Source organism: Mesoplodon bidens, assembly GCF_964165515.1.
Source record: "Mesoplodon bidens genome assembly, contig: HAP1_SCAFFOLD_118, whole genome shotgun sequence".
Lineage (NCBI taxonomy): Eukaryota > Metazoa > Chordata > Mammalia > Artiodactyla > Ziphiidae > Mesoplodon > Mesoplodon bidens.
In genome coordinates, this window is record NW_027671260.1 from 998679 (window position 1) to 1020661 (window position 21983).

The 21983-nt window shown below is 41.6% G+C and overlaps 1 protein-coding gene across 1 annotated transcript; it reads right to left on the reverse strand.

Moving 5' to 3' along the window:
• Positions 1-10175: 10175 nt before the first annotated feature.
• Positions 10176-14354, reverse strand: LOC308611629 (spermatogenesis-associated protein 31A6-like; the record flags this gene model as incomplete). Its single annotated transcript, XM_081260341.1, is given in 5 exon segments — positions 10176-10545; positions 10548-12208; positions 12437-12497; positions 13075-13132; positions 14097-14354. Coding segments are annotated over 5 exon segments (2352 nt in total). The 3' UTR covers positions 10176-10231.
• Between the last annotated feature and the right edge of the window lie 7629 nt (positions 14355-21983).

Sequence of the window (21983 nt, forward strand, 5' to 3'; positions counted from 1 at the left end):
ATATAGATCAATGGAACAGAATAGAAAGCCCAGAAATAAACCCACACAACTATGGTCAATTAATCTATGACAAAGGAGGCAGGACTATACAATGGAGAAAAGACAGTCTCTTCAATAAGTGGTACTGGGAAAACTGGACAGCTACATGTAAAAAAATGAAATTAGAACAATTTTCTAACACCACAGACAAAAATAAACTCAAAATGCATTAAAGACCTAAATGTAAGACTGGATATTATAAAACTCTTAGAGGAAAATCCAGGCAGAACACTCTTTCACAGCAGCAATATCTTTTTGGATCCACCTCCTAGAGGAAAGAAAACAAAAACTAAAATAAACAAATGGGACCTAATAAAACTTAAAAGCTTTTGCACAGCAAAGGAAACCATAAACAAAACAAAAAGACAACCTACAGAATGGGAGAAAATATTTGCAAATGATGAGACTGACAATGGAATAATCTCCAAAGTATACAAATAGCTCATGCAGCTCAATATCAAAAAAGCAAACAACCCAATCAAAAAATGGACAGAAGATCTAAACAGACATTTCTCCAAAGAAGACATACTGATGGGCAAAAAGCACATGAAAATCTGCTCAACATCGCTAATTATTAGAGAAATGCAAATCAAAACTACAATAAGGTATCACCTCACACCAGTCAGAGTAACCATCATCAAAACGTCTACAAACTGTAGACTACAAAAATGTTGGAGAGGGTGTGGAGAAAAGGAGTCCTCCTACACTGTTGGTGGGAATGTAAATTGGTTCAACCACTATGGAGAATATTACGGGATTCCTTAAAAAACTAAAAATAGAACTACCATATGATCCAGCAATCCTACTCTTAGGCATGTATCTGGAGAAAATTATACTTCCAAAAGATACATGCACCCCAGTGTTCAGTGCAGCACTATTCACAATAACCAGGATATGAAAGCAATTTAAATGTCCATTGACAGATGAATGGATAAAGAAGATGTGGTACATATATACAATGGAATATTACCCAGCCATAAAAATGAATGAAATAATGCCATTTGCAGTAACATGAATTGACATAGAGATTATCATACTAAGTGAAGTCATTCAGAGAAAGACAAATATCATATGATATCACTTATCTGTGGAATCTGAAAAAATGATACAAATGAACTTAATTACAAAAGAGAAACAGACTCACAGACTTAAAAAACAAACTTATGGTTACTAAAGGGAAAAGGTATGGGGAGGGATAAATTAGGAGTTTGGATTCACATATACACACTACTATATATAAAATAGATAATCAACAAGACCCTACTGTATAGCAAAGGGAACTCTACTCAATATTCTGTAATAACCTATATGGCAAAAGAATCTGAAAAAGAATGGATATGTGTATATATATAACTGAATCATTTTGCTGTACACCTGAAACTAATTCAACATTAGTTGTAAATCAACTATACTTCAATATAAAATTAAAATTAAATTTAAAAAAAAAGAGATTAAAAAAAGAAGTGTCTTCCAATGCAAGGATCAGATCGAAGAACATGAATGGAATATTCCTACTGGGACGATTAGGAGGATAACACATCCTTGGTAGGTGCAGAGCCTGTTCACTTATCCTCTGACTTTCCTTGTTCCCTTTCTCTACTACATCCAATTAAGCAGATAAAAACTTTGAGAAAGCTGCCTCTTCCTTCACCAATGCCAAGCAGGACAAACTCAAAGAGCCATTTGTCTGTCTTCCTCTGATGTTGCTTCTTCATGTTTGAGCTATTGGGAGGAGAGAGAGGCAATAAATTCTCTTAATAAAAGCAAAAAATAAAAATAAAAAATAAGCCTATATGGTCAGTCATAATCCTTGCTATACTTATATAAATAAGACCAAGTTTATTGAATCTAGACTTATTTTGCAAACAAATTTGTCTTAATTTGGCTATCTTTGATAGAAATGAGGGTGATTTTAGAGAGAAAAATTATCTTTCGATAGAAACCAAAATACATATTGTGGATATTAGATTCTAGTGCTATTAATTTTCCTTGAAGTTTTGTTAATTACCTGAAAACTGGGCTGTATCCTGAATTTTTCTAGTTTCCTCCACTACCTGACTACAACTCTCCAAACTAATGTTTCCAAATTTTCTCCCACCCATTTGACTTGGAATAATTGAAACTAAAACTGCCTTTTTTTCTGAAGTCCTGCATACTGAAGGTAGACATCTTAATATAAACTTCAGAGAAATCTCCACAGCAGCTCATGTTTAGACAGTCTTCTTCATTCCTGTTGCTATATGGACCACTCAGAAAGTTTACCTGAACATCTGATGGACATTCAAACTACAAAAGATGCTTTAACCCTGACATTTAGAGATCTTCTCAACTGTCTACCCTCAGAACTCAAAAACTGATATGAAATTTGCCTCAATTATTAACCATTGTTTTTTTGTCTCCATAGCAATGCCTCTTATTAAATACCTGATTGCTTGTACAGTAAGCTTAACTTCTACTTGGAAATACTGCTTTGGAAGAGAAAATTAAGGTAAAATGATCATATGGATGGACTCTAATCCAATATGACTTGTATCTTTATAAGGGGGGAATATTAGAACACAGACATGCACAGACTGAGGGGCAACCATGTGAGGACACAGCGAGAAGGTAGCCATCAAAGGAGAGAGACCTCAAAGAAACTAAACTTGATACTTTGATCTTGGACTTCTAGCCTCTAGAACTATGAGAAAATATATTTTTGTTGTTTAAGCCACCTAGTAGCCAGTGTGGTCTTTTGTTATGGCAGCCCTAGCAAACAAATACAATCACTATTAGGGAAAAAAAAATCATGTGCTTTGTTATTCCAGTAGAATGATTTTAACACTGATTACTTCTTACCTTGAGATTATAAAAGACAGTGATAAACATTACTGTAGAGTATATATGAGTTGTGTCCTATGAAACAAAGGTAGTTAACAAACACCTCTCAGCTGTAGATGATGCCATGTGTTCATCTGATCAGCAAGAGGACATGAGTGGAAGGGAGAACCTTTTCTGCTTCAGACAAGCAACTTCCTGGGTTACCCTGAGTATGACAAAGAGGGCCATTGCTTGGGGACCAGGTCTCCAAGCAGTCACAACAGGCCTCAGGAACCCACAAGAAAATTGTGAAGGAAGAATATTACTAGCCAGGCCCATATGAATCTTTTCCTCCCATCACTGCTCTTTTGTGAAAAATTCTTCCAAATACACATTTTTGTCCCAAAATACCATGTTGGACGCTCGCTACTAGGAGCAAATTTTTCTAGCATCTCTGTTGGATGAATTTTCACACTTGCAAAATCACTCAGAAAAGAGTTCATCCTCCCAACACCTCCCCTGCACCAGTGTCCCCCTAAACAGCATCTGACCACAATATGAAGGAACTTACCTCCCAGGTAAACAGGTGCTTGAATGTGATTTAATTATCTCTGCATCCTCTCCCTGGTCTCCCTGTGAAATCCAGTCACCTCTTTGCCTTAAAGCATTTCTGTGAGAAGCCCTGTAAGGTGCTGGCTATTCTCAATTCTGTCCTGCTGGTTTCTCTGAAGTGCCTAGAAGCTGTCCTCTCCACACACAAACTGTTCTGACAAACTTCATTTGAATGATTTGGATTTTAATTCTCAATTTGCTTCTGTTCCTAAGCCTTAAGGCTTTTTTTTTTTTTTTTTTTACCAATTCAGAAAAAAGCATCATTAAAAAAAAGACAAGGTTGGGCTTCCCTGGTGGCGCAGTGGTTGAGAGTCCGCCTGCCGATGCAGGGGACACGGGTTCGTGTCCCGGTCCGGGAAGATCCCACATGCCGCGGAGCGGCTGGAGCCGTGAGCCATGACCGCTGAGCCTGCGTGTCCAGAGCCTGTGCTCTGCAACGGGAGAGGCCACAACAGTGAGAGGCCTGTGTACCGAAAAAAAAAAAAAAAAAAAGACAAGGCTACTCGCAGATCTAACATGCTAAGCTTTAACTTAGTACGTTCTTAGGACTGATGTTTTCCAAGGAAGAAACTTTCTTGTTTCCTGTGTACAAAAAGTGAGAAAAAATAAAAATAGTGGTATCTTCACAGTTGAGTTCTTAACATATTTTCTGATATATGTAAAAAGAGAAAAATTGGCAAAATGAGTACCAACATTTTTAAAAATAATTAAGCCTAAATCCCTGGATTTACCAATTTTATAAAATAAGAAAGTAACATTTTATAAAATACAATTTTATGAAATATGATTTTATAAAATTTGTTTAGCTAAGTAACAAATGATTTGCCCAAAAAACAGATTTAGCAGGTGGAGTCCAGGGGGCACATTCTACAAAATAAATTTATTGACACTGTAAAGGGTTACTAGCATAAAATTGTGGTGGGAATAAAAAGGGCAGTGACCTTCCTCCTGAAGTTTAGGAGTGATCCCTGAATTGAGAGCTATCTGAGTTGAAGTGGTCACTGGAAACAAATGGTAGAGACAAATCACAGAGAGCAGACTGTATCAATTCCAGCTTCTGGACTCAGAGAAGGAAGGAAGAGCTTCAGATTTCATTGCAGAGAATGAGGCTGAGAAACTTTAAAATCAGATGCTTTTTCCCAGATCCAGGGGGCCAGCTAATGCACAAAAATGCTTAAAGCCACATAGGTATGTCACCTTTATTTCCTAGAGAAGATGTTAGCATTTTCTAAATCCTCATCTACCCTGCCTGGCATGCATTATTTTATAGCTTTCTGGAAGTTTCATCAGCACCACTGGTATATCTGTAGTACGATGTGTGTGTGGAGAGTACAGAATGCAGGTCCGGGCTGGGGGCAACGGACTCTTCTAGCTACCACAGTGAGTGGTGCCCCTGCAAACCTGAGTAAGGAAGACAACTTGCCTTTGGGTGGGTAGTGTTACAATCTGCATGTCTCGGGGCACAAATGTAAAGACCGACCCTGTTCTGGGAATGATGATGATTCTGACTGACCTCAAAGGGGTAATTATGAAACCCCTGGATCATCAGGATCTGGATGTTCCCTACTTTTTCCATGGTGTGATCATGACCGAAAGTGTGGCTGTAGATATCTGGGAACATTTCCAGAAATGTCCTCCTGTAGGAGTTAATTATAAAGTAAATGTGTATAAAAGAGAAAATAATATTGAAACCTATCAAGGGGAGTAGATCTTAAGGGTTAATATTGTAGATGGACTACTTTGGAAAAAAATCTTTTTCCCTTGGAGTATTAAGAAGTCATCGCATAATTGCCATCTCTCCACATTTTGTTCTAGAGTGCCTGGTTTATTGATATCAGTGTGAGACCTGTTTTAAATAAAAATCTATTTGTAAAAAACCGGATCTGTAATATGTTCTAAATATCATTATAGTGTCTTTTAACTATAGATTAAAAATCACTTCATTTTCAACAAAATATTTTGATGTAAACATCAAATGTTTTGAAAACAAAGGGGATCTGTTTTTGTTGTTTTCTCTTTTATCTAATTTTTGTATCCATTTTGTCTGGGCATATTAAATGGTAAAAATATTGATAAGATTTGCACTAGGTGAATCTTCTTAAAAAGAAAATACTGAAGGCCACAGAGTCTGGGAATATTAATATCTTTTTAATAGATTGATCCCCCTTGATTTCTTATTCTGGAGTAAAGGTACAAGTTTTTCCATGAAAATTAGACACACAAATCATCTGACAGAATGTATGACAGATGGAAAATGATTGATGGGAATTTTGCTTTAATGCACATTGTTCGTTGTAATTTTGCCCAGCTTAATGAACTGTGAATTAATAATGAGGAGCAACACATTCAACGTATTATAGTAATACAGTGCTTTTATGGACATTTTTCATGTTTCCAGACTTTCTTGGCCACGCTGAACAATTTTAACTCAAAGGATTAAGAAATAATCGCTTATTTCACTGTGTTAAAATAGTCAACTTTGAAAAGGATATTTTCCGGTATGAACTTTTTCCTAATTGATCCCGTTTGGTTCTGATCAGTAAACTTACCTGAGTAAGCTGCACCATTTAAACAAAGTGATCTGATAGAGCCTTAGGTGACGTCCGTGACCACAGTCCATTGTTTTCTGCTTCAACGACGTAAGGGAGTAAAGGGGAAAACTAATACTGATACATTTTTTAATTAGGAGAATAGAAAAACTAAATTTCTTGTAGGAATAAGCCCAAGGAGTCCTCGTGCCAGCCCTGCTCCTCTTAAAAGACCGCGACGCTGTAATACCAATGGAAAATCGGGGAGAGAACCAGCTGTCATTAAAATAGATTTTACCAAGGCAAGGACAATAGGTTGCTTATTAGCAATGAGAAATCAGTAGTCTTTTAGAAGTGTACCCTTTGGAAAGTGTGAGCTATATAATAAATGAAAGCCTTTCATTATTCATTGTTATAAGCCAAATGTAGATTAAATGTACACTACCTTCAATTCAGATATTAAGATATCCTCCCCTCAGTAATTTTGTGAGGTAACATGTATAATGTCAAGCATAGGCTAAGTCATATATTTTATAATCTTTCAAAACTTTTTAAAGCAATGTGTTAACCCTATAATGAATATAAAATGGATCCTAACTGCATGTCTTAGAAAATGTGCATTTCATAGAATTATTGAAGAATGAATCCTTAATAGCCCATCTTTTTAAGTATGTTAGCTGAACGTTATGATTGTGTAGTATCATTTTAGGGCATTACCACATTTTAAGAAATAAAATAATATTCAGAAGCATAATTTTGCCAGAATGTAAAATTTAAAACCAGAAATTTGACTTGTGAAAAATCCTCACATGATTATTGGCCTGTTAAGAACTAAAGCAAACCCCACAAACCTGATGCAAGCTATTATGTGCAAAATAACGTGCTAGCTACACAGCCCTCTGGGAAGTGAATGTGAGTCCGGATGCTTCTTTCTTGGTTTATTTCATTCCTAGAGTACCTTTGTTGCAGGTTTTTCTTACGTTTCCAAAGGAAACAAGTAAGCCATCTCAAGTTTAAGTTCTGTCCTCAATAAAGTAAAAAATGTGCCAGATACCATTTGACTGGATGATAACTAAACTGGACAAATATTTTCTCTCACTGGAGACTGACAGTGTTTTAGTTGTGCTTAAAATTTGTGATTCTCCTAAAAAAAGAGTACAAATGAAAACTTATTGTTACCAGGAGATAAGGGGGGAAGAATAAATTGGGAGATTGGGATTGACATATACACACTACTATATACAAAATAGGTAATAATAACCTACTGTATAGCACGGGGAACTCTACTCAATACTCTGTAATGGCCTCTATGGGAAAAGAATCTTTTTAAAAAGTGGACATATGTATATGTATAACTGGCTCCCTTTGCTGTACACCTGAAACTAACACAAATTTGTAACTCAACTATACTCCAATAAAAATCTTTTAAAATAAAAAAATAGAGTACTACATGCATTTCTAAGAAATAAACATTATTTTCTTCATTCTTCTAAAATAAATAAAAATAAAATAATGTAATATGTGATCTTCAAGCTAATGAACACCTAAGAATGAAATTTGAAAATCTACATTTGGAATGTATAATTCTTTTGTTCAGAGGCAGTGACATTCCAAAAGAACAAAACTTCTCAAACATTTCCCCATTTAGAGTAATGCTGACAGTGAGTGTCTGGTGGATCTCAGAGGGGCACAACTGATAATATATTTATCATGCTGCCAGTTTGCTAAGTGGTTTCATATTCACTAAGAAAGACTTGTCAATGGATACTGAAGAATAGATGTGAGGTCTCTGTGAGGTCTCTGTGTGTTGTCTCTGGGTGAGATTTCTGTGTGAAGTCTCTGTATGAGGTCCCTTTGGAAGGTATCTCTGGGAAATCTGTTAAATCTGTGCTAGGTTTCTGTCTGAGGGTCTGTGAAGCAACATGAGGTCCCTGTGTGAGGTCTCAGTATGTGATCTCTGAGAAAGGTGTTTGCGTGAGAAGTCTCTCTTGAGAGGTGTGTCCGTGAAGTCTTTGTGTATTGTCTCTGGGTCTCTCCATTTCTTTTTTTCTTTTGGTCTCTCAATTTCTTGTCTTACTGTACCTTATGGAAGACGGAGCAGCAAGAGAAGGGCAAAGGGACTTGCTTCTTTCTGTTTTCTTGCTGTTCCATCAGCATCACCTGTCTGTGGCACTCTCCCAGCAGGAGCCAGGGGGGTCTAAGTCCAGCTTCCCCATATTCCCAGAACTCACTTCTGGGTGCCCCTGAGAGGACCCAGCAGCAGCCAGGCTCAGGTCCCAGCCCTGTCAACTCTTTCCTCTGGGTACCGACCCCTCCCACAAGCCCTGGCTCCACTCTCACTGCTCTGGCCATTCTGGAGGCTGCCTTGGGAATCGGGGCCCAGAGGTAGGGCCTGGCTCCAGGGAGAAACCAGGGGTGTGAGCAGTCCTGTGCTCACTCTGCCCCCTCCACCCCAGGTCACAGCATTTCCACGTGTTGAGGGGCCTGACAGGGATGGGGGATGGGGTCCATTTCTGTTGTCATCTGGATCAGGGGCATCAGCTGGAACAGAAATCTCCACAATGAGAAAGACACCACCTGGAGCTGTGTCCACCATGCGCCCTGCACATGGCAGAAAACACCAAATCACTCTAGAGAAATTCTTCCTCATCTCCCTGCTTTTCCATATGGATGGGGGTCAGGAGACAAGAAAAGCTGTGCCAGAAGCAGATCAGTGGAACACTCCTGGATTGCACCCGGCCCCATCCACTTTGCACAGGTCACCTCCACACCACCACGGATCCTGTCTGATTGCTTCTTCACCTGCCAGGCTCTGGGGTGATCAAGGACTGGGAGACAGGCAAGGCTTACTACACAATCACAAGCCAGTCCCCACCTCTCCCCTGGAGCAGTCCTTGGGCCATGTGTTTATGTGAAGGTCACCAGACTAGGAGTCACATCCCAAGTTCCCTAGTCCTGGCTTTTACACCTATTGTTAAGTTATCCTTTCTAAAAGTCAAGAGGTGATGATGTGTAAGCTTATTAAATATAGTATTAAGAGATTCACCTTCCCTGATTTGCTTTACTTCTATTAGTTTGACCTTCTGTTTTGACCTAAAGGTGGTTTCTCTAGGTCTGTGATCTTAGAGTTGGAATAGGGTAGAGACCCTGGCGTGGGGCCATGGTGAGCTACTGGACCCTTAACTTTTCCTCCCCTTTAGGCCTTTAGATGGTGGTTGTATGTCAGGGGGCTGTTCTTTCAGAACTGCAATTTATGGGAATCTGGTACCACTTTGCCTCCTTCCTTGGATCCAATGATTTTTCTACACCTACATCCCACCCTAAATTCACAGTGTTTGACCATCAGATAGTTACTACCCACAGTCACACCCCTATTCCATTCATCCAAAACTCCTTCTCTGGGGTTAACATAGAGTGGAAGGTAGGTGACCCATGAACGCAGCCATTCATTTATATGGGACTGGACTCAACACAGCCCTCAGCAGCCTCCCTGATACTCCCCCCACCTACACACACAGAGCTGGAAATGCCATCCTTGTTGCTGCTCTAAAGTGTAGGAAAAACAGAGGTGGGGGAGGGTGATGCTGTACATTTTATTATGGCTAAGCTAAAAGGGGTTCATAGGGCATACCTCAATCCCAACCTTCATCAGAGAGAGAAGGAACTCTTAAGAGCAGATGCTGTATATTCCCTACCAAGAGATCCAGGGGCAAGATTTCTCCTGTTTCTGAACTCAGAGCCCATACTCTATTCCCCCCAAACTTCCATCCACTTGGCTCTGACACTTCCTGGAGCCTGAATTGGAATGTCCAGCCCTATCGTGTAAACCTATCCACTACAGTTGCATAAAATTCAAAGTAGCATAGAAGGAGGAGAAAGACTGGTTGAACCAGATCCTTGGGTGTGGGTTTCATAGGTTTTTCCCGTCTCATTGTTAGAGTAATTTTGGTTTGTGTAATGACGGTATTACAAGGTGCAATGAAGGGACACGAGACAAGGAGCAAGCTTGTGATGCTACTGTCCACCTCCCTCCATGCCCCTCCCTTCTAGAAGACAAAGTGCACAGCACAGACAGCAGCCATTACACTATGCTTTTATTAGAAAAAAAAAAAAAAAATATATATATATATATACATGTATTGGGGAACATTAAATATCTTGGATGTGCTAAGGAGAAAATCATTTTCTCTACAGGGACTGAATTTTTACTTGGAGACATGTCTTCCTACTAAAGGAAAGACTAAAGAAGGATTTTACTGTCGACCAGGCAAGACACCTCCCCAAAGATGACAATGCCTTGGACAGTGTTGATGGTGGGCTGGGGCACCTGGAATCCTTGGCCCATACTGGCAGGTACTAACTGGAAACAAACTCTTCTTGGGGGGCAAGGATGGGAGGCACCTTAGGCCCAGCTGCTCATCGTCGAACCTTACACTTTTCAAACTATGTTGGTGTCTGACTTCCCTTTCCCTGATAGAACAACTCTGGCCCTTGGAGGTGGCTTTATGACTGCAGGCTGTATAACCCATCATTCTCCGTTGCTCTGGGTAGGAGGTAAGCCTATGGCTTCATTTAACTTTGTGGCATGAAGTCCATGGTGAATTGCTCTTTTTTCTTCTGGGATCTGTCCAACAGCTGTCATGAGTGCCTGACCCTCAGCAGTCTCACTCTTCAAGATTGATCTGCTTTTGACTGATCCGTGGCTCTGGGCAGTGGCTGATATGGGCTTGAATTTTTGCAGAGCATCTCGACCATTGACTTTTTTATTGGGGAAAATCCACTTTAAAAATAGCCTCATCCTTTTTCTGAAGAGGCTTTCTGGAGGGCTATGTTTCTTCTCTGGCATGAGCTGGAGACATCTGCTCCCAATAGAGTCTGTTATTCCCCTGACCTGGGCAGGGTGGCTCATACTTCCAGCTTGAGAGGTCCCTAATTCTTTAAACCTTTCTTCATGCTCTCCTGGTTTATGCCTCCTACAGTCCTCTCTTTTGTAAGTAGGGGCAATCATCTTGCTCTGGCTCTTCCATGAGTCTTGGAGTTTTGAAGTTTTGGGCTCCTGCTGCCCTAGGTTGCTCCTTTGGGCTTCCATAAGGCCATTTGGCTCCTGGGAAGCTAACCTGTCTCTGGTGGGGACTCTCTGGGGATGGCACTGAGGCACCTGAGAAGCCAAGTTGTCTGCAGCAAGGAACATGTGTTTGGGAAAGTCCTGAATCTGGTTGTCTGACTGTACCTTTACTTTGGAGTTAAACTCACTAGCAACCCCCATGTTAAGGCATGGCTCACCTGGATGTTGGAAAACAGACATTCTAGGTAGTAGGAAACTTTTACTGGGCCCTGGCACCTCTAAACTCCTCATATGTACATTTGTGGTTTGGGATTTTGTCAACACTTTGGTTTCCAAGATAACACTAGACTGTGGTTGAAGAGCAGGAGACTCCTTGGCCTCCACAGCCTCCCTGGCCTCTTCACCTCTCAAAGATTGGGATCCTAAGTTCACCTCCATCACTGTTACCCTATGGCAGGGGTCTCCTGAGGCCTGACCACCACTCTCCTCTGTTGGCTCATTCCTGACCATTGCTGAACTTGGACCTGGCTCTAGGCTGTCCCTCTTGACCCATTCCACAGTCTCACTCTTCCAGGTTCTGCCCACAAGGCTGAGTGTGAGGGACTGAGAAGGTGGCCTGCCCTCCTGTCCAGTCAGAGAAGCCTTTGAGGGCCCATGGTAGTCAGCAGATGGAATCGCTCCCAGGGCACTCTGGATTTCCTTACACACAGTTGAGGGGACAAGGAGAGGCCTCTTCAGGGTAGGAACTGACTCTTCTGTTATCACCTTCTCTCCTGAATGAGCCTGAGGAGGTTTCTCCAGGAACTCAGCACACTTGACTGTTGAGTGGGACCCAGACACACAGGTGGCTGAAGGGGAAGAGGCAAACTGCAGAACGGTGGAGGGTTGGAGCTTTTTCAGCTTCAAGAGATTTATGGGCTTGAGGACCTTGAGGGGGAGGGTCCACCTGTGCTTTACCCAAAACCTTCTAATATGTGCTTCCAGCACCTCTCGAGTGTCTGGATCAAGGAAGGAAACCCTACAGGAGGTGTTCATGCAGGGTTCCCAACCCTTCAAGCAGTATCTTCCACAGGCTCCAGCAGGCACTGCTTTGCACGTCTCACCAGGAGGGTCTTGACATGAGAGCTGATGAAAGTTGCCCTTGCCAGGAAGCCTCCCCAGGCAGCTGTAGGAGAGCAGATGGGGCCAGGATGGCTGGACAGGACAGGCAGGGGTGGGCACCTGTAGCCCAAGAACCCTCCACTGCCCCCACACTGACTTCATAATGCTCCTGCTGTCCCTCACCCTAGGGCTTTAGCCACACCCTCCCATGGCTCCCCCTCCCAGGGCTGGGGTCACATTATAGGCTCTGGGAGGAAGGACGACCCAAGAGAGAAGGGGAAAGATTCTTTACCTTTGCAGAAGTGAAACCAGGTTGTGAGTCCCCTCCAGTTCTTCCAGGCAATCTCTGCAAGCTGGAAATCAGGAGACTGGGTCATGGTGGTGAAGGCAGAGGCCTAAGAGTCTTTCAGGAGGCTGAATGCAATGGCCCTTTAAGGGAAATCTTTGGAGGATTAGACTCTGGAGCCCAAGTATCAGTGTCCAAGGCCACATGTCCCTGACAGTGACGGTAAGCCTCACTTGAAAAGGGTTTGTCCTTTGCAAAGTGCCTTCACGTTAATTAACCCCTGTAGCCCTTACAACTGCCGTGTAGGGGAGAAAGGTCAGTGGTCATCACAGAGAGGAATCTGAGCAAAGTTAAACAACTTGTCCACAGTTGGACTTGAAGGTCCCACTTCCCAACCCAGGCACCAATGGTCCACCACAGTCCACACACCCCATTTCTAGGTCCTCATGGCTTCATTCTAAGCACAAATTTCTGGGAAGTATCTGGGCTCTGATCTCCTTCCAACGAGCCTTCCCAAGGCTCTGTTTCCTGAAGAATAAGCTCTGCCACTGGCATCCTCAGAGACCGTGAAGCTGGGCCCTCAGGATTAGGAGAGATGGAAGCTAACTCTCGGGGGCACGCAGGGCTGAACGGCAAAGGCTCACCTTTCAAAGATCCACTTTTCTTCCTACTCCTGCTCCTCCCCTTCAGCTCTACTTGATGCTGAGAGAGAAGAAAAAATGAGGGGCTAACACCCAACTCTCACTGTCCTCTATCTAGGCAAGCTGTGTTCATGAACAACATGACTTTCTACATTTAACTAAAACTCTGTGGGGGGTTTTCCCCTTTTACTTATTTTTAAAGTGGATAAAAATATTTTCAGTTTTTCTTCTTTGAAGAGTGCAAAGAAGGATTTTTTTTTTTTTTTTTTTTTGCGGTACGCGGGCCTCTCACTGTTGTGGCCTCTCCCGTTGCGGAGCACAGGCTCTGGACGCACAGGCCCAGCGGCCATGGCTCATGGGCCCAGCCGCGCCGCGGCATGTGGGATCCTCCCGGACCGGGGCACGAACCCGCGTCCCCTGCATTGGCAGGCGGACTCTCAACCACTGCACCACCAGGGAAGCCCAAGAAGGATTTTTTAAGTTTTAATCACCATAGATTTCTTCTGTCACTGTTCCTCTGATCAAGAAACACACACATTCTCAGACCTAAATGCCCACGTGAGCTTTGTCAGATAGGATTCTGCTTCCCAAGGCCAGACCTCCACTCCAGCCTCCTCTCAGGCTCTCAGGGGCTCAGCATTGCCCTTAGATCAGCCCCAACACAGAGGAAGGTCTCACTTGAGACACCCGCTGTGGGAAGGTGGCTGGTGAACCAGGGCTCAGGGGTCAGCCTTCCTGCAGAGATTGAACTCTTAGTAATCCAGTCCTTAACCATTAGTCCCTGCATTGGGGACTTGCCCTGGAGCCCTCTACCATACCTGAACTCCTGGTCTACGATCCTAGGCTAGAAATCCTCATGCCCACTCTAACCCCTCTCTGGCCTGGCTTTTCCCTAGAAGGATGATGTTCTCTACTTTTCTGAGAGTTCCCATCTCAGGAGTCTCTCTAGGTGGTTTAGAAAAGTGGAAATAAGAATAAGAAAATAAGAGATAATCTCTGCTGGGATTAAGCCAAAGGTTTCTTACCTTCCTGATGTTTCTATGTTTCCTAGGTGGTGCTAAGAATGGATTACTCTGGAAGCAGGGGAGTAACATTAGGAAGAGCCCCAGTCCACACAGGAACCCAAGGATGATATCAATCACCCAGGAAGTTGGGCTGGATCTCAGCCAGATAGCAACAGTGTTTTTCAAAGAAAAGAGATTCTCCATCTTCTGAACTGCATTGCTGCCCTCAGGCAACAGAGCACTGGGAGTTCGCTTGATGGCAGAACCCCAGGCCTTCATCACAGAGCTGTGGCCTTGTCACAAAGGGCTCCTGAGGGTGGGGGAGGGGCAATAAGAGAAAGAGGCTGAATCACTGCCCCTCCTTCCCATCCAGACCCACAGACACCTGCACCCTCCTGGGGCTTCCAGATCCCTCCTTCCAACCACTCTCATCCTGTCAGAGAGACCTTAGCCAATTTTCTGTTCATTCCATCTGGAACCTGGTTCCTTCATCCATTAGAGACCTTTACTTGAGGCCCACCAACGTGATAACTCTTGAACATCTTAAGCTGACCCTGGAAGACTGGCTGTTTCACAGACATTTTTACTCAGGATTTCCTTTGTCCTCAGCTCCAACTTTCCCACATCATGTTTGTGTCTTGTGTAAACCCAGGGATAGAACTTGAATTTCTTTTACACTTATTTAGTTTTGTGAATTTTGAATAGTGTATGTTTTGCCTCATTTTCTATCAGAGGGAACTACACACAAAAATTAAAATAATTTATTTTTCAAAATTCATAAGTATGAAAGAATGATAAATAGTTATGTAATAGGGAAGAACAAATCTGACTCCACATCAGATCTTTTTTACTTTAATCTTTATGCTTTGTTGCCTGAGCTAACTCTGTCCATCCCTGTGACCCAGGCTGGCTCTGCACTTTTTGTAAAACAATGTTGCCTAGAGCCTGAAATGTACAGGATAGCCTATTTCTAAGGCTCTGACTTTTAAGAGCCCATTCATGGAGATAAAAAGTTGCAGAACAGAGAAGAAGAATTGTTTTGTTGGCGGTTTACAGGAACACGTGACCTGACCAGGATCTGACCCATCTGGCCAGCTGCTAGAACAAAGGATCCAACACCAAGATATTTGCAACAATTAGCCATGCCCCTCCCTCACCTTGCCTTTAAAAAGGCTTTGCTGAAAGCCTTCAGGGAGTTTGGGGTTTTTCCTGGGCATGAGCCACGTGTCTTCTTGCATGGCACTGTGTAAACCTTTCTCTGCTCCAAACTCTGATGTTTCAGTATTTAGCCTCACTGTGCATCAGGCACACAGACTTGCATCTGGTAACAGTTAAACCTTCAAATGATATTTTTGTAAGTTTGTAGTGTTTATAATTCTGGAGTTAGTAAATCTTTAAACTGCACAAAAACTTTTGGGACACACTGCAAACACGCACACACACACGTACTCATTTTCCTTAACCAATCTAGTACTTTCAAATCCAATAATCCATAATTTTCTACTTAAAAAAAATCTTTCATATGTTGTCTCAACCCAACTTCTTAGTTTGCAACGATAAGACAGTCCCCACTCTCCAGATAAATTTTGAAATATGTGGTCTTAATCCATTAGGGCTGCTATAACAATATACCATAGAGTGGGTAGATTAAAGACAACAGACATTTATTATCACAGTTCTGGAGGCTGGGAAGCCCAAGATCGAGTCACCAGTATGGCCACCTCGTAGTGAGAGCTCTCTTCTTGGTTCACAGCTGGAGCCTTCTCTCTGTATCCTCATATGATGGGAGGAGGCTAGAGATATCTCTGGAGTCTCTTTTATAAGGCACTAATCCCATTCATGAAAGCTCATAAGCACTTTTGCATGGCCCCGCCTCCTATCTTTAAGAGGTAGGATTTCAACATGTAAATTTTGAGAGAACATTAACATTCAGACATGTGCACTCATTCTATACCCGGAAGCTAGGAATGGGTTAGGGTGAGCCAAGGTCCTGACCCTAAAGGGCTGTAAGGTGAAGAGTAGGACGAGGGGTCAAACCCTTGGGGCTGAGCCAGGTCTTGAGCAGCCTCTTCAGATATCCCTAGTGTGTTATGTATGTATTCTCTTTTCTGAGTGTGCCTTGCCTTTCCTGCCCCATCCTCCCAGGCCCCTGAAGCTTCAAGTCCAGCCTGAACCATATAGAAAGGGAGCTTTGAGTCTTACACAAAATTCCCTTATGACACCACTTCCTATCCCTTAGCAGTAACACAAGATTCACTGAAGGATTCACATGGTAAATATGTCTTAATGCCCCATGAGGGCTTGAAAATAATGTGTATTCTCTGCTTGTTGGTCATAATTTTATACAGTTTTAGTGGGAACGTGGGCATGTGAGTTTGTTTGGCTATATTGCCATGAATGTGCACTTTCACAAACATATCTCCTACATCTACTATTTTTCCTATGGTCTTTTCCTCCCATATGATATTCTCACCTTAATTCTTAACCTTTTATCAAAATTTAGACTGAGGTCTGTCACCATGTGGACATGCTTTGTAACAAAATAGCTTCAACCGAGGAGGTCAGTGGAAGGCCTGGACCAGCTATCTTGGTTCCATGATAGTAAGCAAAGGATCGCAAACTCCCATGTTAAGCTTAAGCAGAAAGCAAAGTTTATTTAAGCATAGGTACACTCTCAGAGAGGGAGAGAGAAGGAGAGAGAAAGAGCAGGCTGTTTCTGAGAACAGGCTATTTCAGCGAAGTGAAGCAAGCCCAAAGCAAAGTATATCGAAGCAACGGTACACTTTCGGGGTGGGGGGGGGATGGGTCTACTGTTTCTGCAAATTGAAAGCAGCATTCCTATAAAGGCTTACGAGCGCTTTTAAGGAGCATTTTGCAGAGAGGTGGGGGTGAGTGACAAGGATCATTATTTGATTGACAGTCCTGAGCTATGGAACAAGTTTTCTGCTGCGCATGCTCTCATCCTTGAATCCCCAAGAAATGGTGGGGGGAGGGGCAAAACCACATGTAATTTATTGTAATTACGGTATAATGAGTTTGGATTTACTATAGGTTATACGCCTGTCTGGTCTGGGCGTGCACAGCCTGGAGAAGTCCCCTGGTGTTGCTGTGCCTCTCTTTATCAGGGTAAGCTGCCCACCACCCGACCATAGTTTCTCCCGTTCTGGGTGGAGTCAAGGGAGGGTCCCCAGGTGGCTGCGTGTGACTCAATTTCTTCTTCGTGTCTTTCCCACCAGTCACTTCCTTGCTGCTAACGTCTGACTAACTACCTAACAGGTCTTCTTTGCATTCATATTTGCTCCCTAAATTTTCTCTATGACTTTATTTTCAATATGTTTTGTTTGATGGGGTTTTTTTTTGAAATTTAAAAATCTTATGATAACATTTACCTTGATTTATTTAATTATTGTTCTACTGTAATTGATTTCTGCCATCTTATATTATGCTTTATTTTCTACATTTTCTTTATTGTTTCTTTTTTTCCCTTCTTTGGCATCTTCCATTTTACAGGTCAAGGGTACTTATGTTTGTTTGACATTTGGGAATTTTTAGTATTGTAATGGTTTTATATCTTGAATTATGTTAATTTTCTCCTCAATTTCTTACCCGTGGATGAAAAATGTTCCCTGCCATATGAGTAGACAAAGGATGTTGCAGTCATCAAGTCAGACGTCAAAGCAGGAACCCTCAACTGTGCACCTTGAGGGGATTCGGGATGGAGAAAAACAGGGTACTGGTTCTAGAGTTAAGGTGCATATCAAAGGACTGATTTCACGGAGCCCAGATTCTTTCATCTTCTCATACATAGAAAAGTGCTAAAGTCCTTAACTTGAGAGGTCTAGTTTTCTTTAATTAATAGTAACCGTTTGATGTTCTGACTACCTGGTTTTGGTTGACTCCTCCCTTAGGTCTTCTGAGCAGTTCCTCAGAGTGATCTGACAGGCTGTGTTCTGGGCTTAAGTCCTCAGAAAATCTGCCAAATAAAACATAATTCTCCTTTTGGGTTGTGCATAGCTTTCAGTCAGCAGTCTTGGCAACCAATGAAGGGGCCCAGAGCAGACTTTTCTTCTTTGCCTGAACTCTATGAGGATCCAGAGTCCTGGCACCAGCAGAGGCTTCTTGGGCCTGTCCGCTTTCTCAGAGAGTCCAGACGAATTTGGGTGAGTATCTCCTGGTTCTTGGATCTCCAGTTTTGGTTGATGATCCTAAGTTTTATTCAGTGGTGTTAAACTCTTCTCTTGAGTAGTAGGTTATCCTTGAAACTTGGTTTCAAGAAGAAGTACCTGGGTCATCCTCAGTGAAAGACACTGGGAAGATTTTTACTCAGTTTAAACACTGAGAGCTTAACCTCGGTAGAAAAACACTGGGAAGACTTTTGCTCAAGTGGGTTAGCCTCACTTAAAAGACACTGGGAAGATCTTGCTCAGTTTACACACTGCGTGGTTTATCCTCAGTTGAAAGACTGGGGAGACTTTGCTCAGGTGAAAGACACTGAGAAAAAGTTGGACTGGGTAATTAGGTGGAAGACTAACCTGTCTTCCTTGAATTGGCTACTTTAATAGAGTTTGTCAAAATAAAAGTGATCTTCACAAATTGAACTCAGAATGGGGAACTTAGCTTTCAATACAAAAGGAAAAGGAACAACAACAGATTTCCAGCCTCCAACGGATATCCTGGCCAGGTTTATGTACATACAAAATTTACATTTACAAGTGCTTACTTTCTTGGGACTTAAAGAAAATCTTGCCCTAAAAATGACTAAGATAGGACTCTTTTATTGCATATGCAGTTAAGTTAGAAAAAGCTGGCTTGATAAAAACATCTTTTCAGAATTCTGACTTCAAAAAAACAAAAGGCTTTCTAGGGGAAACTTGCATTTCTCTTCCTGTGTCTTTGAAATGTTAAGTGTTCTGATATTCTTCAGTGTGTGTGTGTGTGTGTGTGTGTGTGTGTGTGTTTTGAGAACTTGGTCACTACCATCCAAAAGTACTTATATGGTGTACATTTGCCAATTTCCTCACTTCCATTGTGAAAGGAGTTCCCTATTCCTAAGAAAACGGACCTATGTCCGACTGACACAGAAGATGGAGATGTATCCCAGTGCATTTACATATGTATATCTATTAAATTTATGTATATATATATAATGCCTAATGGAAACATCTCAGATGTTCTCTTTGGTATTTTTCTTTAATTTTACTTATAAAATTGTGACCATTTTTTAACTCAAAAGAGGAGAACTTTAAAAATTAATTAAGAAGACATCCTCAGTAGTCTAAGGTTCAGAGTGACTTGGCAGAGAAAATTGCTGAATGGTTAGATAATAGTGCTGGTATGCTTGGCTATTGTAACACTTTCCATTTGAGTTTCTCTTCCTTGAAATTACAAGAACTATATGACTCAAGAGAAAGATTGATAATTAGGAATATTCTGCTTGCTTTATTTTATTTATTTTGTTGTTGTTGTTGTTGCGGTACGCGGGCCTCTCACTGCTGCGGCCTCTCCCGTTGCGGAGCACAGGCTCCGGACGCGCAGGCCCAGTGGCCATGGCCCACGGGCCCAGCCGCTCCGCGGCATGTGGGATCCTCCCGGACCGGGGCACGAACCCGTGTCCCCTGCATCGGCAGGCGGACTCCCAACCACTGTGCCACCAGGGAAGCCCGTCTGCTTGCTTTTTATATAGCCTATTGAAGAACATTTTAATTATTTGGAGGTCATAGGAAGGAACCTTCATGATCTAAGTTTTGAACAAGTAGTGTTGCAACACAAAGCTATGACTTAAAAAGGAAATTTGAAATGACCTATTTCTTTTGGCATCTCAATCCAGATATCTGTCAGTAAAATGAGTCACTTTTCAGTCAAATGGGTGGTCAGCAATATAATTTTTTATTGGGAAGCTGAAAGACACCATTGCCAAGCAGAGCACCTGCAGTGTTTACATCTATATTTGAGCATCTTTCGTTTTCCCAAGGGGTGCAAGTGAAGAGAAGGCAGGCAGAGAAATGCACTTGAATAAAGCTTTTCAAGATGGATAGAACAGAGAGCATTCCCAGAGGCAGGTCAAGTCCAACCCAAGAACAACTCTCTCAGTGCTTTCACAACTAGGTAAAATACAAGACCAGTAGTAACTCAGCTCTCAAATCAGTGCTGAAATCCAGCAGAAGGTTGTTAATATTGATACGGTTAACATACATCAAATAGGATTACTGAATTTTCTGAATCCAACTGAACTCCCAGGATTGTTTGGTTTCATAGGCTGTTGGGCTCAAGACGCATTTGGTTTTAAATAATCCTTCCTAAAATGTTCAGCTTTCAGTCTAATATGATGGAAACCCAGCTTGAGTGTGTCTTATAATACACTGGACAGGAAAGACTATGGGCATTGAATTATTCAAAACATGGCAGGTGAAGGAGTGATATGTGGGGAGGATGTGATCATAGAAATGAGTGAGACTGATATGTCTTGTTATCTCATTTGATTTACCTGTTAGAACTCTTCCAAATATTAGAGGAAAGAAATCAATATCAATTTTCACCTGTCACGTTCCACACTTCAATGATGAATGAATGTCAAATTTGACCACAGTTTTCTGTACCACCTGCTCTGAAATAATATTTCTGGGCCTTTATTAAAAAGGTAAAATTTTCATTGAATTTCCAAATATGATTCTGCAGTGGCTAATTCAGCTTGTTTCATTAGTAAGCAAGTTCTGATGAGTAATAGTAACTTAATAAGCCTGCATGTGAGGTTAAAGTGTCAACTAAACCTGCCGAAGGTGATGAGATACGACTGTGATGAGGTGGTAGGACACTCACCTTCCTGAACGAACCCTGCGAGCACACAGTTCTTGGGAGAAACCAGTACTGCATATAGTAGCAAATCTGATATCATTTTGCATGTCTCCTGTAGCAGTGGGATGCACACACATACAAACATGATCATGGGTGAAAAAACACACATGCGCACCTTAGAGGCTTACATTAATTTCTGAATATAGTTCTCCGGAAAGAAAAAGCTTCACTGATGATTTGTATTTTTATAGTTTATTGTTTTATCCATACTAAAACACTTCATGAAATCACTTCCTGTTTTGTTGTCCATGGAATCCTTTCCATTTTGAGATGCTAAATATAAATCGAAATAATGATTATAGTCCTTGGCCATGAAAGACTAAGTTACAGAGAACCCGGTGACTGGAGGTCAGAGCTGCCACGGAATTATTCTCTGCTCCAGAGACCATCAGAATATCACTGTGTACCCACTTAAGGATAGAATGCTGCTATTGAGAAACGAGCTCTCTTTTATATCTACTAAAAGGAGAGAACAGTAGGGGACCTTGGCTGGGCGAGTGTATGACTTTCTCTGTTTTGTACAATAAGCCAGAAACAATACATGAAATAGCCTCACACCTTTTGTCTTTTGTACCCAGCTCCTTCCTGTATTGCTCCTGATCAATTACACTTAAATCAACAAGAGTTGCTTGAACATTTTGACAGTTATGTTCCCCATACCCTGAAGCATTTTTAAAGGGTTACTGAGATAAAGCTATTTCAAAAATACTCCCTCCAAATTTTTCAGGGTGGCATCAATGAAAGTAACTTAGAGGAAAAAAACTTGAGTTCCTGGCCTACCCCTCTAAGGCCAGGCAAACATAAACCTTCATAGCAAAACCTAAGTTTGCTCCCAGTTGAGAATTTGTTTTCCACAGTCTTATATAAAAAGTATATGGAGACTTTAATTCCCTATAAGCCCTTTCCAAAGAGTGAATACAGTTCATCATTCGTAAGAGATGATGGAAGTTACAATTTTGTTGAATAGATGGAATATATATTACATATAATATACATATTTATTTTATATATATATATATAATATATATAAAGTTACTATTCAGAGTCCTAAAACGT